This window comes from Protomyctophum bolini, assembly GCF_963924005.1.
Source record: "Protomyctophum bolini genome assembly, chromosome: 20".
Classification (NCBI taxonomy): Eukaryota; Metazoa; Chordata; class Actinopteri; order Myctophiformes; family Myctophidae; genus Protomyctophum; species Protomyctophum bolini.
In genome coordinates, this window is record NC_137881.1 from 15,795,307 (window position 1) to 15,817,954 (window position 22,648).

The 22,648-nt window shown below is 42.8% G+C and overlaps 1 protein-coding gene across 2 annotated transcripts; it reads right to left on the reverse strand.

The window, feature by feature from the left end:
* Nucleotides 1–2,572: 2,572 nt before the first annotated feature.
* On the reverse strand, nt 2,573–22,313 carry LOC308335726 (beta-enolase). Of its 2 annotated transcripts, XM_080792892.1 has the most exons (15): nt 22,247–22,313; nt 16,999–17,088; nt 15,762–15,857; nt 13,873–13,931; nt 13,371–13,440; nt 13,154–13,287; nt 11,120–11,236; nt 10,338–10,443; nt 9,528–9,725; nt 9,300–9,376; nt 9,016–9,140; nt 8,821–8,929; nt 8,154–8,212; nt 5,733–5,828; nt 2,573–2,908 (listed from the first exon to the last, which is right to left on the reverse strand). In XM_080792892.1, the coding sequence occupies exons 2-14, from the start codon at nt 17,081–17,083 to the stop codon at nt 5,756–5,758; spliced, it is 1,308 nt and encodes a 435-aa protein (XP_080649018.1). In that variant the 5' UTR covers nt 17,084–17,088; nt 22,247–22,313; the 3' UTR covers nt 2,573–2,908; nt 5,733–5,755. The 2 variants fall into 2 exon arrangements, with proteins under 2 accessions (XP_080649018.1, XP_080649019.1); XM_080792893.1 differs by lacking the exon at nt 5,733–5,828.
* Between the last annotated feature and the right edge of the window lie 335 nt (nt 22,314–22,648).

The window sequence follows — 22,648 nt, forward strand, 5'->3', positions numbered from 1 at the left end:
AGAACTACATGATTTAGAAGGACATTTGTAGAATCAGCCTCATGTCTTAACCTGCGGGTTAATGGTTTCCGTTCTGGCTTACCTTTCTCGTTCTCTGTCACCAGGGTGTCGACGGGCGGCTCCAGCTCTCCGCTGTCCAGCAGACAGCTCTTGGCCTGGCACAGGAACCGCCGCAGCGCCTGGAGCACGTCCACGGAGGACGTCGTCTCCGCCGCCGACGAGGAGGAGGCGGCCAGCGCCATCAGCGACTCCCTCTGCCTGGCCAGGAAGTCCTGGACCATGGCCCCGAAGGCCGAGCGCCGGTCCCTCGACAGCTCCTCCACCAGCCTCGTCAGACGCTTCTCGGGCGCGAAGAAGCACACGAAAGCGGCGTTCATCCGGTGCAGCCCGCCGCGGCCGCGGGATCGAACCAGGGGCGGGCGCTGCTGCTGCTGCGAGTGGCGGCGGGGAACCCCGACCATTCTGCCCCCGATGAATGGTGGTCGGGGTCGTCGGGCTCGTCGTCGTCCAGGCTGCTGAAGGAGCTGCTGCTGTCCAGCTCGGCCAGGGAGGGCGCCGGCCGGCCGTCCAGCGCCAGGACGCTCAACTCCATGGCGGGATCCTCGGACCGGGACGACGACCGCCGCGGCGCCTCCAGAGGCCCGTCCACCTTGGAGAGAAAAGGTAAGCTATAACAAAAATCGGACCCGTCTGAAGTGAGTGGTGCTGTACTGTACCGTACTGTATACGCTCTCCTCCCTGGCCTCTGTGTATGTGTCTGTGTGTTAGGCTGCAGTGACAGTGACACTTGGTGGTGACGATATGCTATTTCCGTGCTCAGACCCAGGGACACAGCCAGGCAGAGACACACACAGCTGGGCATTGGATTGCCTTTTTGATTGCTGCACCCTATGGTTGCACCACTCAAAAAGGCTGGCAAGGGGGGGAACAAGGGGTGGAGGAGACCTGGCAGTCAATAAGTTATAGCATTCGGAGATTGTGGAATAGTTGTCTGGATACGCGACACTAACGTCGGACTAACGTATATATATATACTTATATACTTATACCTGTGGCGCCGTCAGTGCAACCAGGGCCTCCTCCTCGGCAGACCCCGGAGAGACGGCAGGGGTTCTCCTCAAGAGGCCAACTCTCCTCTGTGGCTCTGTGGCCCCCGGGGGGTGGCCCCTCCTCTGCTGTGGCTCTGTGCTGCTGCTGTCCTGGAGCCTGCTGTCCGGTGGCACGCTGCCGGTCTGCTCCACCATGGAGGAGGAGGAGGGCGAGTAGGATCCGGTCCCTTCCAGCAAGAGGTTGACGGAGGAGTCGTTGGAGAGCCGCAGCCTCATGCTCCGCTTGAAGCGGTGCCGCTTGTTGGAGGCCCCGCGGTGGGACGAGACCGCCGCCTGCTGCTGCTGCTGCTGTATTTGTATTTGTTTGGATACTATATTCCAAAGACAAAATATCTTACTTTTGACTGCACTGCATTTCTATAGGCCCTACTGTATTGAGCTTATGAATTACGCACTCTATACAAGCTCACAAAGCTGTTCTCTCTGTTTTCACTATAAATTTGATATTTTTTGAAAATGTAATGCTTCTGGGAAATGTCTTAAGTGTCCCCAGCCAGCACGCCCACTTGGGGCCCATGTGGTTTCAATGCGGGATACATGGGTACCAAGTGGGAATGGGCTTGAACTGGGCAAACTATGAGGGTCCCACGTGGTCTACATGTGGGCTAACTTGCATGGGTTGGAAGTGGGCAAGCCTATATAGGTCCCACGAGGGCTAACTGGCATGGGTTGGAAGTGGGAAAGCCCATATTGGTCCAACATGGGCTACATGTGGGCTAACTTGCATGGGTTGGAAGTGGGCAAGCCAATGTAGTTCCAACATGGTCTACATGTGGGCTAACTTGCATGGGTTGGAAGTGGGTAAGCCCATGTAGGTCCCACATGGTCCACATGGTCCCATAGTGTTATAGTGTATAGTGTTATACAGTATGCCGTCTGAGATGGGCTACATGGTCAAAAATGATGAAAAACAAGGATTTTCACTCGAGACAATGGGCTATTGTTGGGCTAAGTCCGACGTCATTTTGTACTGCTACGTTACGTCCGGGTCCAAGTGGCACCAGCTCCCGTCCGCATCTCATTGTAAATAGAATGTCTAAACGCGTGAATCTTTTTACAATGACGTTATTTTTCAGAAAGGAAGCCATTGAGGGTTAAAATGGGTCTTAATGCTTCCAACTCGAGTAGAATTATTAATGTTTTGTACAAGTGTCCATGACAACAAAAATATATGATGTGGAGACAATAAAGACTATTATTATCATTATTATTGAAGGTGGCAACAATCAAAACAATGAAAAAGGCATTCCAATCATTAGCAAATTGCATGTGAAACACTATTGAGAAACTGGTCTCCAGTTCATAGGATTATCCTAAACTACTGTTGAATTACAGTGGCTTCTTCGAGCTGCCCTGTAGTACACCATTCAACCTTTACCCCGTGTGGGGGAGCTGTCTCAATTGTGGGCATGAATTTATCAGTGGCAGAAACTACCTGACAGGAAGAAAATATTCACACAGTGTTTTTTATTTTAATGTTTTTTATTTCACACTGACACGTGTGTGTGTGTGTGTGTGTGTGTGTGTGTGTGTGTGTGTGTGTTTGTTCTTATATAAAACAACAGTGAAGAAATGGAATCATTTCATTTGGTTGTTGTGACCCCGCCCACCCCTTCAAACCAACCAGGTGTCCCGCCTCCAATGGGCGGGGTGTTGGCGAGGGAGAGAGCGGGAGAGGATGCTGTCAGTGGGTGGGTCGTAATGGCGATGGTGATGGGGGAGTAGGGGTCTAGTTGATCTTGGGGTGACGGAAGTCTTTTCCGGCGAACTTGGCTTTGTCCCCTAACTCTTCCTCGATCCTATAGGAGAGAACACGCGGGTTAACGATCCACGTTCAGCGCTTATAGCTCTCTCTGTCCTAGCCTTTGAAGCCAAAACCACACCAATGGTTTCAGTGTTCGTCCCAGCAGTGTGATATGTCCTGTTGCACGTCGGCGCACGTCGACGCAAGTCGACCCAAGTGATTTAATTCAATGGTTGCTTGCAACTACATGCGTCTACTCGCAACCGTTTGGTTGCAAGGAGTTGCATGGTGATCCTATTGGTGTGGTTCGGGCTTTAGATTAAGACTCTCGTAGATGTATTTGAGCGATTTTTTACATTTTCATATCATCTACGAGAGTCTAAAGTGCTCTTTTCCCTCCTTTGGTGATTAGGGGGAGGGGGTGATGGATAGAGGTGTGGTTATTATTTATCCATTCTAAACAGCTCGTGTTGTTTGTGTGATTTATTCACCTGTTTTTGGCTCAAACATGTATGCTACATACAAACCTGCTGCTATAGGGCATAGCAGTGCATGGCGGCCATTTTCTGGTTCCATCGATCGGACGCCATTCATTTTTCCCATAGAGATTTAATAAAACAAATATTTATATAAATTATTTTAAGCCTAGAATCAATGGTGATAAAACCATAAACCATTTGATTCTGTGAAAATAGATAAAATAAAATAAATCACACTTGTGTGAAATGAGGGCGTCCACTGTATTTATATCAGACACGAACGTCATTTAGTGCCCGGCCTAAACAGAATCAAATGTTTTATGGTCATGATTCATTCTAGGTTTAAATTATTTGTATACATATTTTTTTGTAAATCTTTATGGGATAAATTAATGTGGGCCCATATGTGGACCTACCTTATGTCTTACCCAGTGGTTTTCAACACTTTTCATATCAAGGTCTATTAAGTATTCGGCTTTGGCGCCACGACCACCATTATTTAGCCTCTCAGACCCAACACTTCGAATATTTTGTATTTTGGATACAATTTTGCCCACAATTGCTGCATGAGAGCGTTACCAACTCTCCATCATTTAGCTAGGGACCACCTGGAACATCCTCACGGACCACTGGTTGAAAACCACTGGTCTAACCTCATGTACATACATACCTGCTGCTATGTGGACCTATACCATTATTTTAATCCATGTCTACATAAATACATAATGTATATTCTTATGTTGGTTTAAAGTCACTCTTCTGCTAGGTAAGGAGATTAAGATGCATCACAATGTGGACCAGGATGATTCTGCGTGAATACAATTACGTAACGTTACATAAACCATTAGTCATCTCCACTAAATAAATTTAAGTTCATTTTACAATAACTTCCAACGCAATGAAAATGTATGCCAACACTAGACTACATGCTATATTTAAAAACACCCCCATTTTTTACATCATTAAAATGATTCAATGCTATACATAAATAAGTGATGAAACAAAATTGTTTAGTTTATTTATATGGTGTATGGACACCATATAAATACACTAAACTATTAGGCTACATTGGTACATTGTTACTTTAAAAAAAAAAACAAGTTTTAAAACAAATAGTTTTAGTTTACGGGTTCAATCAAATCAATTCAGAACATAAAATGGCAATGAGGCACAATGAAAATTAGCATTTAGCTTTAGCGTATAGCGTTGGACTATGTTAAATAGCATTAGCATTTAGCTTTAGCCTATAGCGGGCACTATGTTAAATAGAATTAGCATATAGCAATAGTTCAGGCTACGTCTTTTAAGTTCAGCTTGCGGTCGGCTTGTTCGCAGCACCATATCGCGTTAGAGCCGTTACTGCGTTTGCGCTGCTAGCATTTTGTTTTACTAAAAGGGCAAAAAAAAGTCAGTGTTAATTTAACTTCAAATCTACAAGCTCACAATCGAAGACGGCAGATCTACAAGCACACATCAGATCTACACAGGCACACAGCAGGACCTGCGAGCTCACAACGCATTGCGGCGCGACGCGTTATGAGCTTGAAGATCTGCTGTTTTGATTTTTCAGTGAGCGACACCGTCGATGGACGAGGTTCCATTTTGGTTCCTCTTCTTTGAGTTAAATTAACACTGAGCATTTTGAGGTGTCTTGAAGTGCCCTGTCTTCGTCGATGTCACGTACAAACTTTTTTCTCTACATTATTACAAAAACAACTCGTAAAGTCACAGTTTACGCTCGAATGCGTTAAAGTACTCCACGAATGAAAAGGGACTTCACACGATGTATCTGGCTGACTTGTATTAACCGAAGACAAAGCGAACGCAAGCAGAAATATGGAAAACGAAGATGCATCGTATAATCGGATCGTTAGCAAGTGAATCGTACAGGAATCGTGAACGCATCATGATGCATGGCAAAATGGAATCTTTTTAAAGTGAATCGCTAAGGGAATCGTGAACGCATCATAATTAGGGATGGAGCTCGAAACCCTATACCCGAAAAAACCCGATAACAAGCTTATTGAATACCCGGAATCAATAAGCTTTGGGCTTATAGAACCTTGTTATCGAGCATAGCGGCCCATGACATCATGTTTAAACAATCAAGACAAGAGGTCATCAAGAAATAAATCTAATCAAAAGTAATAAGGTCAATTGGCCTTCCGTCTGTTAGAAAAGTACTGTATTTGAAGGCCATAGTAAAATATGCTGGTTCTGTTGAGAGCTTATCGTCGTCTCCCATCTTTCCACAAAATAATAGAAAATGCTTGATAGAGGGCTCGATAAAGAACCCGACTCGATAAGCCTGATTGATGCGGTGCTCGTCATCAATTAAAAATAACAAGCTCCATCCCTAATCATGATGCATGGCAGATTCGTTCGTTCGTTCGTTCACACCTCTAGGTGTCGCCACAGCTCTCTTAGTGGATCTTGGGGTGACGGAAGTCGCGTCCGGCGAACCTCGCCCTAGTGAATCCCAACTCCTCCTCAATCCTGAAGGTCAGAAGGTCAACATCAAGGTCAGAACAAAAAGGGTCAGGGTTCGTTCTAAGCCCTTGTCGTTTTAGACTTCGTCGTACGACGGTGTCGTGCGCTGACGGTAGCATGACCAATATTAGATCCACAAGCTCACGTGATGCGGTGTTATTAGATCTACAAGCTCACATCGCATAGCAGGTTTTTCAAATGCGGTGTCCATGCTGACAGAACGTAACCTGACCCCGCCAGATGGTGATTCACAAGTTCACAACATGTGAACTTCTTCCATCTGGAGGAGTCAGGTTAGACAGAACAGAGCAGAGCAGAGCAGGGGTCTTCAGGAGAGGGACCCCTTGTGGAGGAAGTCGTCCATGCACCTCCGTGAGAGCTAGTTCACCATATCTCTGCTGTCTGGAAGAAAAAACACCTAACTCCAAAATGTTCATTTTTCTGGAAATTAAAACAAAAAAAACATCCAGCTCAAGGGGACTTTCGTCTAAGCGCTTTTTTACTTTCCGTTGGTTCAATATATATTTTAACCAACGCTAAGACATAGTGTGTTCAATAGCACTGATTTTTGAAGAAAATAAAAGAAAAAAGATGACTGGTGGAGTTAGCTGCTTTGGCAGATAGTAGAAAACTTCAAACATGGAGTTAAGTGGTTTCTTCCAGAACAGCAACGATATCTGACTTACTGCAGTGACCATGGGTTGATCAATGTTGTTTAGACATTTGTTAATTTGTTTGTTTGTCAAGTGCACTCTGAGCTGAGGACCTCTTAGGGGTCCCGGACCACCTGTTGAAGACCCCAGTGGAAAACCCTTCACAACTGGTTAGTAAATGTTTACACGATAAGAGACCGTTCCATATGTATAGTGAGAGGGTCACTGGAGGGTTTTAGAATGTTATTTATACTGAAAGGTCACTGGAGGACAGAAATTAGTCTTCCTTGACCCAACCCCTGTGCTAAATGATTGACCACACACCAAATAATAAACAGCTTTGGTAAAAAAAAAAATCCTTCTTCCTAAAGATACTAGTCAGGCTTCAAACTATTTGAATGCCGGTTATTTGGTTATAAATATAAATGTCCTTTTCTTGGAAAGTTAAAGGTTTCTTCTTTCTTTTACTGTGTATGCTGTAGTGTAAAGGCTATATGTATTTTAGATTGTATAGAGTCAAATATATATCATCTCACCCTCACCTGGACTAAAATTAAAGCATATACCCTCCCACCTCCCACAAACATTGAACGGTCCCTAAACCAGTTTACAAGATGCTAGTAGAGAACGGTTTAGAAACGGTTACGGACAAACTGAAATTTAAAAAAATTGTTTCACTTTCTTTTTCTCTTTCCAAAAAACAGCATGCATGATAACGCCGGCAGGTACCAAACATTTTTCAACCAATAGTATTGTGACATGAACCTGTCCAATCACATTTTTCAACCAATAGTATCATGACATGCACCAATCACATCTTCCACACAGAGCCATGACTCATTATGGCCACTAGAGGGCGGTGCTGTGTGTTGAATGTCAAAAAACATATGGCTGCTGCCATGTGTTAAGAATGATTTAGTTCTTAAACAGTACACTAGAATTTGTTTATATGGAAACAATTTGAGGCCAGATAATAGGCAACGCCGAGACAGAAACTTCATTTGACACTGCCTTGATATTTGTTTTAATTTGTGGTTTATCTAGCGTGACCTCTAGGCGGGTCATGGCATGCCCTAAAAAGGGGCTCTGATAGCTGGGTTAAATTAACTCTCATAACTGGGTAAAATTAACTCTCATAGCTGGGTAAAAGTGTCTGGAGGTTCAACGCCGTGCACGACGCTGTGATTGGCTATGATGCATTTGGAGCTTGGCCGCCATCGCTGTGATTGGTTCAGACACGCACAATTCCTGTTCCACTTCCCGCCACGATAAGGAAAATTAAACACCAGTTAGTAAATGTAGTGCTCCGTGCTAGCAGAGAAGTGTTTACTAAGATACCCAGTGAACTAGTTAGTGAACTAGTTATTCAATGTAGTGCCCCATGCTTAGAAGTGTTTACTATAACCAGTGAACTAGTTAGTGAACTAGTTATTACATTTATAGTGTTCCATGCTAGCAGAGCAGTGTGTCATGCTATTATAAGTATGTAAGTGCTTCATGCATGCTAGTATAGAAGTACTTAATAAGATAACCAGTTAACTTGTTTAACTACCGGTAGTCAACTAGTTTAGCTAGTTAACTAGTAGGCTCCATGCTAGCAAAGGTGTTTACAAGGTAACGTCTATTGTTCATGGAGAATAATGATGATGATGATGATGATGATGATGATGTCACTCACCTCATCAGCTGGTTGTACTTGGCCAGACGCTCGGACCTACAGGGGGCGCCAGTCTTGATCTGAGGGGCAGACAGACAGACAGATGGCGGATTTGAAATAGCTGATAAACAGTCTTCAAAACGGCTCTGTCTGAGGAGCCCTGACAAATGAATATCACAATTTTTACTGTAAAATGCGTGTTTAAGGTGTGACAGTAAAGTTATTTTTCTGATTCTGATTTTGTAGAAACCAATGGTGTCACACTTTGTCCATGTATTTTGTGAATGGCCACTAGCCCCTCCTATGCCTAGATTTGACTGTTTGTGTGTACCCCATAGCGATGATTTGATTGGCTGAGCAAAGTATGTATTAAGCCGAGTGGAATAGTAAGAGAGTGGCGACACGCTTTGATCTCGCCGCAAAGCGGGTGCATAGGGCTATAGTTCCAAACATTGGAACTATCCCATTGAGATTGAATGAGCACTTCCGCATTCCATTGTTACAATTGGAGTCAACGCTAGTGTCGCCACTCTCTTACTAGATTACTCTGGTATTGAGGATAAAAAGTGAGGACAGAAAATTGAGGACGCCACAAGTGATTATCCTTGAGGACATGAGGACTTGAGGATGTGTATGTGTATGGCAGTGGGTGTAGGGGTGGTGTAGTAGTAGTAGTAGTATACTGTACCTGTCCGGTGCACAGTCCCACCACCAGGTCGGAGATGAAGGTATCTTCAGTCTCTCCGGAGCGATGGCTCACCATCACACCCCAGCCGTTGCTCTGAGCCAGCTTGCACCTGGAAAACATGGACATGTTAGACTAAATATCAAAAACCATAGTCTTTTAGTCTTAGTCTTAACAGATCTACAAGTCTATACTCACGCCTTGATGGACTCGGTGACGGAGCCGATCTGGTTGACTTTCAACAGCAGACAGTTGCAGGCCTTCTTCTCCACGGCTGTCTGGATACGCTTAGGGTTGGTCACCGTCAGGTCATCACCTACGATCTATAGATCATCATCACACTGTTAGGACACTGTTAGAGTACTGTCTATACTGTCCCGGTGGGAGGATATACTGTAGATACTGTACTGTCGTATCCCACTGGCTCGCCTGTCTGTCTGTCTGTCTGTCTGTCTGTCTGTCTGTCTGTCTGTCTCTCTCACCTGGATGTCGGTGGCGGCGGTGAACTTGGACCAGTTCTCCCAGTCATCCTGATCGAATGGATCCTCAATAGACATGACTGGAGAGAGAGAGAGAGAGAGAGAGAGAGAGAGAGAGAGAGAGAGAGAGAGAGAGAGAGAGAGAGAGAGAGAGAGAGTGCAGTGAGTGATTAACCTCTTGTACAACAGGTGCTATATCAGATCTATATATCATAAACGTGTCGTGTTTACCAGGGTAGCCCTTGATGAAGCTCTTGTACAGATCTCCAAGCTGATCTCCAGAGATGTGTCTGGCGGGGTCGTCCGGTGACTTAAAGTCCAGGTCGTACTTTCCGTTCCTGTAGAACTCGGACGCTGCTACGTCCATGCCGATGATGATCTTGTCTGGGTAGCCCGCCTTCTCGATGGCCGTCTTCAGCAGCTCCAGAGCTGCAGTATAATAATATTATGTTAATATAACTATAATACAACTTTTTATACAACTTTAATACAACCTTATCATCCTAACGATGATGATCATATCTGGGTATCCTGCCTTCTCTAATGAATGAAAGCCTCACCCTCATAGTTGTAATGAATGGAAGCCTGTCTCACCCTCATAGTTGTAATGAATGAAAGCCTGTCTCACCCTCATAGTTGTAATGAATGGAAGCCTGTCTCATCCCCAATATAGTTGTAATGAATGGAAGCCTGTCTCACCCTCATAGTTGTAATGAATGGAAGCCTGTCTCACCCTCATAGTTGTAATGAATGAAAGCCTGTCTCACCCTCATAGTTGTAATTAATGGAAGCCTGTCTCATCCCCATAGTTGTAATGAATGGAAGCCTGTCTCACCCTCATAGTTGTAATGAATGGAAGCCTGTCTCACTCTCTCATAGTTGTAATGAATGAAAGCCTGTCTCACCCTCATAGTTGTAATGAATGGAAGCCTGTCTCACCCTCATAGTTGTAATGAATGGAAGCCTGCCTGACCCTCATAGTTGTAATGAATGAAAGCCTGTCTCACCCTCATAGTTGTAATGAATGAAAGCCTGTCTCACCCTCATTGTTTTCCAGGATGTTGGGAGCGAAGCCGCCCTCATCTCCAACGTTGGTGGCGTCTTGGCCGTATTTAGCCTTGATGACGTTCTTCAAGCTGTGATAAACCTGGAAATATAAATAAATGACAGTGTGATACACTTGTAAATATGTACGATAAATATAAATATATTACATTATGATGACCTATAAATACATTTTATTATGTTACGATGCTGTTCTTCAAGTTATGATACACCTATAGTAATAGTAATACTAAGTATAGTAATAATTACATTACATAAAAATATATGTAATGTGTCCCTAGGGGACATGCGGAGAACACGCACACTCCACACAGAAAGGACGCCCCCTAGGGGACACTGGGAGAACACGCACACTCCACACAGAAAGGACGCCCCCTAGGGGACACTGGGAGAACACTCCACACAGCAAGGCCCTTTAGTTTAGTTAGGCAAACCCCACCTACTGTAGGGTATTTATTAAGTGATTTACCTCATGGCTTCATGGAAGTTGTTTATAAATTAATTAATTATTAATTAAGGCTTATGACCAGTGACGTGCCTGACATAGTGAAATCAATAATAACGTTTATAAAGTTTTATTTTTATAAGTGTTTATAAGTATTTATACCTCGGCTCCGATCCTCATGGCCTCATGGAAGTTGTTTATAAATAAATAAATTATTAATTAAGGCTTATGGCCAGTGACGTGCCTGACATAGTGAAATCAATAATAACGTTTATAAAGTTTTATTTTTATAAGTGTTTATAAGTATTTATACCTCGGCTCCGATCCTCATGGCCTCATGGAAGTTGTTGGCTCCGACAGGGAGGATCATGAACTCCTGCATGGCCAGCTTGTTTCCAGCATGGCTTCCACCGTTGATGACGTTGAAGGCCTGGAGAGAGAGAGAGAGAGAGAGAGAGAGAGGAGAGTATTAATGTAATGACTGTATTGTGTGTACGTATGTATTAACTAACATCATCTAAAATATATTATTTGACCCATTTTGGGCGGGAACCCCTTTTTGTGTTTCATTATGTTATACCGGTACTTTAGCTATTGAAAAATAGCAGATCCGGTGCGCCTGATGGAGGGGAAAGGAACTGGTTGGAATAACGTGTTCCTTCCACGCGCTACGTCCAACCAGGGGAACTCCCCCCCGTCAGGTGTAAAGGAGCAACTTGGACACTCAGGGCTGTATTTTGCGTGTCTTAAGTACCAGGTCTTATTCCCTAACTTGAGTAAACTAAAGACCTGGAGGCGTGATCAATGCCATTTGGCTATTCTGAGTGGCCAAAGAGCATTGATCACGCCTCCAGGTCTTTAGTTTACTCAAGTTAGGGAATAAGACCTGGTACTTAAGACACGCAAAATACAGCCCTCATGCATGAAGGAAGCATGAGTTCAAGTCCGTTGCTCTCCCCATGTCCCCCATATATGGGGACTAGGTTGGCGGAGGGTGTGCAGAGCCCAGGATCACATTAGATAATTGACACAGGGGTGAAAAATGGATTACAAAATTGTCTTTGAAATCTTTGAATATATATTCTTTCAGAGCGAATGTTTTTAACTCAAATCTTTGCTTCTGGGAAGAACATATTTTCAGATGGGGGTCGGCGGCCAAATGCAGATAATTTTGGGAGTCCTTGACGTGAAAAGGTTTGAGCACCACTGACATAGAAACATGTTTTTCAGGAAACTTTTAGGATTTAGAAGATTTTTTTTTAGAATCGGCCTCAGGTCTACTCTAAATGGGTTAACAGCAGGCGTCTCCTACACTGACCTCCTATGTGACAAAAAGTAAAGAATGTCATTGAATCAAAGGCTTCGTGTGTTGGTGAGTAACTGATTGATAAAGATATATCTGCTGCTAAGCTCGCACACCTTGATATCTAACCTCAGGTACTTGCTGCACCGGAAACAATATGTGTAAATATGTAGATGTATTTTATAGAGGGTATGCGCGTGACATCATCATCATCATGATTCAGTAACAGCTTCTATCCCACAGCGGTAGTTGCACAGAAATTATCTGTTGCTGCAATACATGTTTTTATTTTATTTTCTGCTGTCTTGCTTAAGTGCAATAAGGGTTTGTGCAATAACAGCTGCAATTACATGTTTATTGTGCAATATATATGCCTAGTGCTACAGGGGTTGTACAAGAAGTACGGTCATGTGTGTTTTGTTGGTTTAGTTTAATATTTTTGTTGTTTTGTGATCTGATGCACTGATTGGTTGGCACTTTTAATTTCGTTCACTTTTTAAGATCTATCTATCATACAGAAAGAAGGTAGGATGTCCGCACACCGTATCTTGAGCTCCCAATAAGTTTAGTTAGAAGAGCAGAATCAACGTTTCGACCCTTCCGGGTCTTCATAACAGAGATTATATATAGATATATTTTTGTTCAGCACCCATCAACTTTTTATGAGATTTGCGTGCTTCCCTTTAGGATTTTATCATCATCATCATCATCATACCCATAACTTATGTTGGAACGCTTGCCTTGACAGCCCATACATCCAAAGAGAAACGTCCTATCTGATTGTATTAGTCGCTGAACTCACTTTTCCACTCACTTCATGCATGCTCATAAACTCTGGAAACAAGAAAAACGGTGGAACAATGCCATTGTCTACTGTCTTACACCAGAACACATACATTTGGAAATAATGTCGTTTCTGATTAAAAGCGAAGCCCTCCCCCAAGCCACGTCTAGCCACTCCCCCTCCCCTCACAGCCCCTCCCTCCAGCCCCTCCGCTCTCCAGGTCAGTAGTAATAATAATAATAATAATAATGCTAACTCACAGGCACAGGCAGAATGACCTCCTTGTTTCCGGCCAGGTCAGCGATGTGTCTGTACAGAGGAACGCCCTTCTCTGCAGCTCCGGCCTTGCAGACCGCCAGAGACACGCCCAGAATCGCATTGGCTCCAAACTTAGCTGCACACAGACAGGTGGGTTAGACAGACAGACAGACAGACAGACAGACAGACAGACAGACAGACAGACAGACAGACCCTTACATTTGTTCTCAGTGCCGTCAAGGTCGATCATCCAGTGGTCAATCTTCTCCTGGTCAACAACACTGAAGCCCTGCAGACAGACAGACAGACAGACAGACAGACAGACAGAATCGATGGAATTAACGGGTTGTTAAGGTTATTTATTCTTCTATTTTTACTTGGCTTTTCATGTTTTTTGTCTTATGTGATATATGTATAGTTGTATATACTGTTATGTGTGTTTGTTTGTTGGTCCTCCAGAATAGCTAGGGATCCCAATGAGTCTACAAGTATGTAAAATGACAAGTGTTTGTTTGTGTGTGTGTGTGTGTGTGTGTGTGTGTGTGTGTGTGTGTGTGTGTGTGTGTGTGTGTGTGTGTGTGTGTGTGCGTGCCTGCCTGCCTGCCTGCCTGCCTGCCTGCCTGCCTGCCTGCGTGCGTGCGTGCGTGCGTGCGTGCCTGCCTGTGTGCGTGCGTGCGTGCGTGCGTGCGTGCGTGCGTGCGTGCGTGCGTGCGTACTGTACCTTCTCAATCAGTTTGGGAGCGATGTCCTTGTTCACGTGATCTACAGCCTTCAGAGTTCCTGAGGAAAACGTGAACGAGAGTTAAAACTACAAGATGGAGATCTAGATTCAGACTCCTATGCCATCTAATTTCTACATTTGAGCACTTGGATATATCATTAATTTCAGTTACTCTTGTGTTTTTGCTACAATAGAGAGACTTTAAGAGAGGTTTAAAGGACAACATAACTTTTTTTCCCACCAAGGTTCATGTTTTAGGTTGTTATTAGATAAAGTGAAAGATGATTTTTACAGGGGGGCGGAGGTATTCGAGCATAGGGCTAAATAGGTTGGGCTTTTTTTTACAACATTTTTTTTTATTACTTACTATAGTATAACAAATGGATGTCAATTTTTAACCACTTGACTAGAATGATGATGTACAGTTGTACACACTAGTGGTAGGCTACTGTCCTAGTCTGAGGTGGTCACTAGAGGGCGCCAGATCCCTCTGAATGAACCACTGTGCAACTACTATTGTTTATAACAACTGTTAGCTGAGCTGGACATTTCCAACTACATGTTTTGAATGTTTGCTTTCAACTGTACTTGAGCATCTGTTTGTTTTTAAATGTATAACTTCCTCTCCACTATATGATAGTATCCCCACAGTATTTTTCCATAATGCTGTTTTGTGCTGTCGTAAAAACAGAAAGAAAAACCACCTGTTACAGCATAGAAAAGTCAAAATGGCCGATCGAAAAGCTATCAAGGTGACGTCACGTTGTGAGCAATGCATTGACATTAGAAAGAAAAACTGCTTGGTAATGTGTATAGGCCTGCTTTTGTATACCTGAAAAGGTTAGGAGACAGACAGTACTACAAATACTACTAATACTTGTCTTGTATTAAGAGAAAATAAAATAAACTTGAGTATGTCTTACACTTTTCTCGTACCTTTTCCCAGATAGCGTCCCTTCTCTATCTCTACTATATATCTCTGCTGTTGAGGAAACTCCAAAATGTTCATTTTTCAGGAAATTAAAAATATTTTTTTCAGGAAATTAAGAAAACCTTATATATTTAGAAACAAAGCAATATAGCCTCATCAAAGTGTTGTAACTTTATATATTGTCTAATTACTTCCATGAGAGGGGGAGAGGTGGTGGAGTTAGTTGCTTTAGCTGACATTTTGAGGGTCCAATGGAGTTAAGAGGTTTTGTCCAAAGCTCTTTTTACTACTTTCCATTGGTTCAATATTTTCGAAACAACACACAGACATAAAGGGTGTTCAATAAAAATAAAAATAAATGAGTTATGGGGTTTCCTCCCAACAGCAACGATACAATAGTAGTGTATATAGTAGTAGTGTATTATTACATAAATACCTTCTCTACTACATGTTAGTGTAGTGTATATAGTACTAGTGTTTTAGTACATAAATACCTTCTCTACTACATGTTAGTGTAGTGTATATAGTACTAGTGTTTTAGTACATAAATACCTTCTCTACTACATGTTAGTGTAGTGTATATAGTACTAGTGTTTTAGTACATAAATACCTTCTCTACTACATGTTAGTGTAGTGTATATAGTACTAGTGTTTTAGTACATAAATACCTTCTCTACTACATGTTAGTGTAGTGTATATAGTACTAGTGTTTTAGTACATAAATACCTTCTCTACTACATGTTAGTGTAGTGTATATAGTACTAGTGTTTTAGTACATAAATACCTTCTCTACTACATGTTAGTGTAGTGTATATAGTACTAGTGTTTTAGTACATAAATACCTTCTCTACTACATGTTAGTGTAGTGTATATAGTACTAGTGTTTTAGTACATAAATACCTTCTCTACTACATGTTAGTGTAGTGTATATAGTACTAGTGTTTTAGTACATAAATACCTTTTCCCAGGTAGCGTCCCTTCTCTCCGTCTCTGAGCTCAAGAGCCTCATGGATACCAGTGGATGCTCCGCTGGGAACGGCAGCCCTGAAGCGACCTGTAAGCACGCACACACACACACACACACACACACACACACACACACACACACACACACACACACACACACACACACACACACACACACACACACACACACACACACGCGCGCGCGCGCGCGCACACACGCACACGCGCACACACGCACGCACACACGGAGAGGTTAATGCTATTGAACGTCGCTGACATTCAGATAATGTTGTAACTACGGTTGTCACCGCCGGTCGTATCACGTGATCGTAAATTGGGGCTGAATTTTCACCATTTTCAAATGATCGGAATCAGACCGGGAGCAAAGAAAAACATGATCCCTAGAGTATCAATATTATATCTATATCATGATATTAGACTGGATATTGTCTGTGATTTTTGATATTGTACTACTGTGATATGGCATAATGAGTGTTCTATAAACATGGAAGTATCGGGAGAATCGATATCGGCAGATACTCAAAATCAAAATGATCAGAATCGGGAGCATATTCAGCAAAATAACGTGATCGGGACTATCCCTATAGTTGTAACTATAAGACACACTTTTAAACACGAATTGTTTGCAACTTTCAGTACAACCTCCTAAACCAGTTGACCATTATTTATTCGGAATTTGAGCCACGAGAACGACCATTTGATGACATTTAGCCTCTCAGACCCAAAACTAAAGAATATTTAGTTGTCATTGAATAATATTGTGTCCACTATCCGTGCTGTATTGATGTTGGTGCCATTATGAGAGACAATAGGCAAATACATTTTCTAATTGTGTAGACTTCTGTTAAATTAAGTAATGCAGATGTTTAACAATAACATAACTCTCAAGAGTTACATTATTGTGAAAATTGAATTGAGTTAGCATTGAAAATTGGGTTGTGTGGGGTCGTAGGGTTAGGGGTAGAGTGGCTGGTAGAACAGCTGGAAGGGAACCGTGAGGTTCACGGTTCGATCCCTGTGGGCTCCCCCAGAGTTGGTGTCGAAAGTGTCGTTGAGCAAGACTCTGAACCCCTATAATTGCTCCCGATGTGTAGGTTGGTGCCTTGCATGGTTTCCTCCGCCGTCGGTGTGTGAATGGATGAATGTACAGTAATGCACAGCGCTATGTATAAATGCACCATTTACCATTTCACAGGTAGGGTTCTCACCTTTGTGGGTCCAGAGGTCCACCTCCACGGTGGGGTTTCCCCTGGAGTCCAAGATCTCCCTGGCATGGATCTTAGTGATAGACATCTTTACTGTGGAGAGACAGACAGGCAGAGAGTCAGACAAGACAGGCAGAGAGTCAGACAGACTGTTATTCAATGACCTTGAATGTGTGTGTGTGTGTGTGTGTGTGTGTGTGTGTGTGTGTGTGTGTGTGCGCGCGTCCGTGCGTGCGTGCGTGAGACCTGCATTAGCTATCCTGTGTAGCGCCATGCGTGTGTGTGTGTGGGTATGTGTGTGTCTCCCCGCCCACCCTATACAGTTCCCTAAGCCCCGCCCTAAGCCACACACACACACACACACACAGCCTATCACAGAGCAGCTGCCCTGACAGCTGAACCAATATGAACGCAGGAGAGAATAATTCTACTTCCTGATCCGAATGAAGGTCAGAGAGAGAGACAGAGAGACAGAGAGCGAGCGAGAGAGAGAGAGAGAGACCCCTGACTAACTATTGTTATGCTGAAGTTCATGGTTTTTATAATAGCTGTTTTACACAATGATTAATTAATTTATTTACTAACAGCACATATTGTTTCTAACTTCTGATGCTTGTTTTCACGCATGCCAATAAATATCCTGTGAATCAAATACATTTTAATTGTATTGAATCAAATCAAACTGAAGTGTTCACAGCAACGCCTCTGTGTGTGTGTGTGTGTGTGTGTGTGTGTGTGTGTGCTGTCTCCAGTAGCCTTTGACATTTCCTCAGAGGACATCACTGTTATTACTGTGAGACACACACACGCACGCACACACACAATGCTCAGAGGACAGTTGGGCCACTTAGAGGGTGATACTGTATCTCAGAGCAAATGTCACACACATTCCACGTGCATGTGCACGAGCGAGCGAGCGAGCGTGCGTGTGTGTGTGTGTGTGCAGCTGTTGTCTGCCGTCACTAACCACTCAAGATTCATAACCCCTCACCCCCCCACCACAAACGTTAAGTCTGTGCCCTATCTCTGTGTGTGTGTGTCACACACACAAACAGAGATAGGGCACAGACTGGTGTGTGTGTGTGTGTGTGTGTGTGTGTGTGTGTGTGTGTGTGTGTGTGTGTGTGTGTGTGCGCGCGCGTACGTGCAGAACCTGCTCGCTAAAAGGTCAAAGGGTCATAAACAGTGATTGACAGCGACGATGTACATTTACTCGGGTATTTGTGTATTTTGGGATACTTTCACTCCACTCAAAATAATATTTTATTGTTCTTTTGACTCCAAAGGGAAAAAGCTATATTTCAAGTCAAAACAGATCTAAGCTCCCATGACTTCTACATCTGTTATTTTCACTAGCATTGATATATATATTTTTTGTAAGTTCTATTTTTGAAAGCATGCATTTATGAATACTTAAGTATTTCGTAACAGCAAGTACTCGAGTACTTTAACTTTAAAACGACTTCAGAATTAGGCTAATGGAGTTGAGTACTATTTTCATCAGTGCCTTACCCCTTATCCCTAAACTCCTTTGCCTTTTTTTTACTATTTTGTAAAACATTTTTGAATACAGTAGTTCCAATAGCCGATCTACAAGTTCACAACGTGTCGATGTAGTGTGTGTGTGTGTGTGAGTGCGTGCGTGCATGCATGCGTGCATTTGTCTCCAGAGGAAGAAATGTGTCTTAGACAAAGGGCCCGCATGCAAGCGTAGCCCTTATGCCCATGTCGCCGCAGTGCAGCGCCAAATAGTTTAAAACAAATACCTGAGGGGGGGCTTTGGAATAGCTGCACTGGCATGAGATAATAAGACAGACGCACTTGGAATGGAAAATAGAGGGGAAATGTAATTGGTTTTTTTTTTTATGTAACTTTTTTATGACATTTGTGCGCAAAGTCTGTACTCATGAAAAGAAAGTATTGCATTGTGGGTTTGAGCTGACAGGCCCTGTTTGATGTCTATCAATCAAGTCACCTTAATTCAAGAGGCAGATGCGAAAAATAGGTCTTTTAAATATTAAAATTATAAATGTTTAGGGGCATGTCATGTGGTCTACCTGCACAGCCTTTGTGATCTAGTGTGCTGGTAAGATTGCCTTACCTTTTGGGCACCCTTGCATTGGAAGGACAGTGTGTATCTTTTCAATGAAGTTTGTTGCTGAACGGGCATGTTCATGTTGCTGACATGACAGTATACACTTTATAGGAGAGTCTGGTCTAATGCATGTGTAAATATTGGTAAATATTCGTATATGTCGGGTTTATGGCCATGGCAGACTCTCAGAGAGAGAGAGTTACGACACCAGCTGACCTTTGGAGGATCAGGTGGACTTTGTTCTGTTTGGATGCAGTGTGAATGAGTTGAGCAACATATCAGCTTAACAGCTTCATAACAGCTTCCTCTTTGTTACGCTATCTGCGTGGGTTAGAAAAAACCCATTCAAATAAACACGCTGCTACGCACGTTATCTGCACGTGGAACCCATTCACTGTGTGTGTGTGTGTGTGTGTGTGTGCGTAGGTGATATACAGCACGACGCTGCGGCATGTGCGTGCGTGTACGAATGGAGGTGATATACAGCACGACGCTGCGGCATGGTTCTACTGTTTGTTATGCATGTATAGGTTCGTGATCATTGTCTGAAAGCATGCAAACACGCCTGTACGTGGTGCATGTATAGGTTCATGATCATTGTCTGAAAGCATGCAAACACGCCTGTACGTGGTGCATGTATAGGTTCATGATCATTGTCTGAAAGCATGCAAACACGCCTGTACGTGGTGCATGTATAGGTTCATGATCATTGTCTGAAAGCATGCAAACACGCCTGTACGTGGTGCATGTATAGGTTCATGATCATTGTCTGAAAGCATGCAAACACGCCTGTACGTGGTGCATGTATTAGGTTCGTGATCATTGTCTGAAAGCATGCAAACACGCCCGTACCGTACGTGGTGCATGTATAGGTTCATGATCATTGTCTACAGTGGTTCCCAATCTTTTTAGCCCGTGACCCAAAAAGACAAATTATAGCCCGGAACCCAAACTAGTGAAAATAGCCGATCTACTCTAGCTCACAACGCGTCGATCGGCTTGCAGATCGGCCATTTATCTTGATTTGTTTTCTAATTGATGGAATTTCTTCAATGTTTCTTTTACGTATTCATGAAATGACTTAGGGAAATAATTTAATTTATTTGGGAATGATTTTAGATCTTTTTTTCTTTTTAATAAAGGGACCCATAAAAATGTGTCTGCGATCCACAAATGAGTCCCGGGCCAATGTTTTGGGACCCAGTGGTAGTAGCCTCTATATAGAGCGTCGCAGTCCCGCCCCCTCGAGAGACCCGTTCATTTTCCTCATACACTTTTCAAAAAGTATTTATTTAAAGATGTTTAGGCCACGGACAAAGCCAACTCTTGTTTGTTGACAAATCATGACAATAAACACAATGTTTTGGGCCAAACAAAGAATTAGAAAGTAGACACTTTTTTTGTTGTTTTTCTTCTTTGTAATTATTTGTTTGTAATGATTTGTCACGACTCGAGTTGGCTTCGTACGACGCTTAAAAGGTCTTTAAATAAATACTTTTTGAAATGTCTATGGGAAAAATGCATTAGGAATTATTTCCTGGGCCTGGCGTCATCATGAAAGGGGGCAGGACTGCAACGCTCTATAGCATGGTTTTAGTTTACAGTAAAAAATAGTATGTTTTAGAGTGAACATTTTTTCAACTCAAATCTTTGCTTCTGGGGGGTCCCTCCCTGTAACTAAATATTTTGAGATGGGGGGGATCGGCGGCCTTGACATGAAAAGGATTTCAGTAGTAATGAAATAAATTGTCATTCATACGAAGTTAGTAATGTTTTGGGTGAACTATACTCCTTTCACGTTACAGCCGTGATTCTCAAACCGTATTATTTTGAGGGATCCATATTATATCCATATTTAACCCATTCTGACCGGGCACCCATTTTGGTGTTAGCATCATGTTATGCTTTACCTATTGAAAAATAGCAGATCTACAAGCTCATATCGCGCCACCGAGTGGCGCGATACGAGCTTGTAGGTCTGCTATTTTTGAAAAATTCGAAGAACGACTGACATTTTTTTAATCTGATCTCAGGTCAGAATGGGTTAATCAGACCAGTGTGTGTCCAGTGGAAACCTCGTATGACTCTGATCTCAGGTCAGAATGGGTTAAACCTTTTGTGTCCCCCGTCCCCTCCTCATCCCCCTGATGACACTATAATACCGCATCGCACTAAAGCATCAAAAGCATCAGAATCTACAAGCTTGAAATGTTTCGAGCTTGTAGATCTGCTGCTGTAGATCTGATGTGTTGAATTTGCATCCTGAAAACTTTCGGATATAATGAGGTTTCCAACCGACAGAGACAACTTATAGCAACAACACTGTCAGGATTTAGAAGACATTTGTAGATTCGGCCTCTGGTCTTAATTGGTATAACTCACTAGTGATAATTACTGAGCATTCAGAGAGCATTGCCTTTTCTCTGAGCGGCAGTGGTGGAAAAAGTAGGTCTACTCGCATGTTTTACTTAAGTACAATACTGCAATATAGAAATACTCTGTTACAAGTAAAAGTCCGGAATTCAAATTCAAATGTAAAAGTACACAATTATTGGCATGTAAAATGTACTTAAAGTAGCCAAAGTAGAAAGTACTCATTATGCAGAAAATCTCATTTCATGTTTTCAAATGTATATTTTTTAAAGTAGCAGATGCCAGATCTACAAGCTCACAATGTGTCGCGTTGTGATACATTGTGAGCTTGTAGAGCGTATATTTTCAAATGGCCGAAATGTATATAGGGATGAAGTGGTTAACGAATGTTTTGTAATAGTAATCAAAATCTACAAAGTAATTAGCAACTACAGTTTTCATATAAATGAAGTGGAGTAGAAGTAAACTTATTGGAAACTGGAAATACTCCAGTAAAGTGAAAATACCTAAAAATTACTTAAGTAAATGTTACTTTTCCACCACTGCCCCTTTATCTGAGCGGTATAGGTTCGATCTCCCTTAAATCGGAGGACAAACGTGTAAAGTTTCAACTGAATAAAGTTTTAATTGCCACAGTTCAAGGAAGCCGGCCTGTATTCAGTTCCTCTGTACCGTTGGAACAATGAAAATTAAAAAATTGCATTCAGAGTCAAACCAACAGCTTATTTAATGACATTTAAATAATTCTACGCCGTGTGCATGTATGGCGAACAGATTCCTTACCGTATAGCGGTCGGTGGGTCTGTCCGGCGGTGTCTGACTTGCGCGACTGTCCGACTTGGAAAGTGACCAGACCGGTCGTGGCCGTGGGCTTTTTATAGACCTGAGTCACTGAGAGGGGGGGAGGAGGGGGGGTCGTCCGCATATAGAGCTCCAGGGAGCGTGTGGATGGTGCACGTCTGCACCAAAATGTAGAACCCTGCAGAGACACACAGAGAGAGAGAGAGGGAGAGACTTTGGAGACATTGTGTACTTTTCAATGAGAAAGGCTGGGAAGTAACTATAAGTGCATTTTACTTAAGTACACTTTTGAGATATTTTTGTACTATACTCCAATACAATACAATTTCCAATACTTATATTCCTGTATATGCACTGACTTATCTTACTGTTTTTATTATTAAT

What these genes read in the sequence shown, in the direction of transcription:
- LOC308335726 (XM_080792892.1), bottom strand. Translation starts at nt 17,083, where the DNA reads ATGTCTATCACTAAGATCCATGCCAGGGAGATCTTGGACTCCAGGGGA. An exon ending in CCGCCGCCACCGACATCCAG is followed by an intron (nt 9,141 to 9,299) that starts GTGAGAGAGACA and finishes GATGATCTATAG; the next exon opens with ATCGTAGGTGATGACCTGAC. An exon ending in AAGTACAACCAGCTGATGAG is followed by an intron (nt 5,829 to 8,153) that starts GTGAGTGACATC and finishes TCTGACCTTCAG; the next exon opens with GATTGAGGAGGAGTTGGGAT.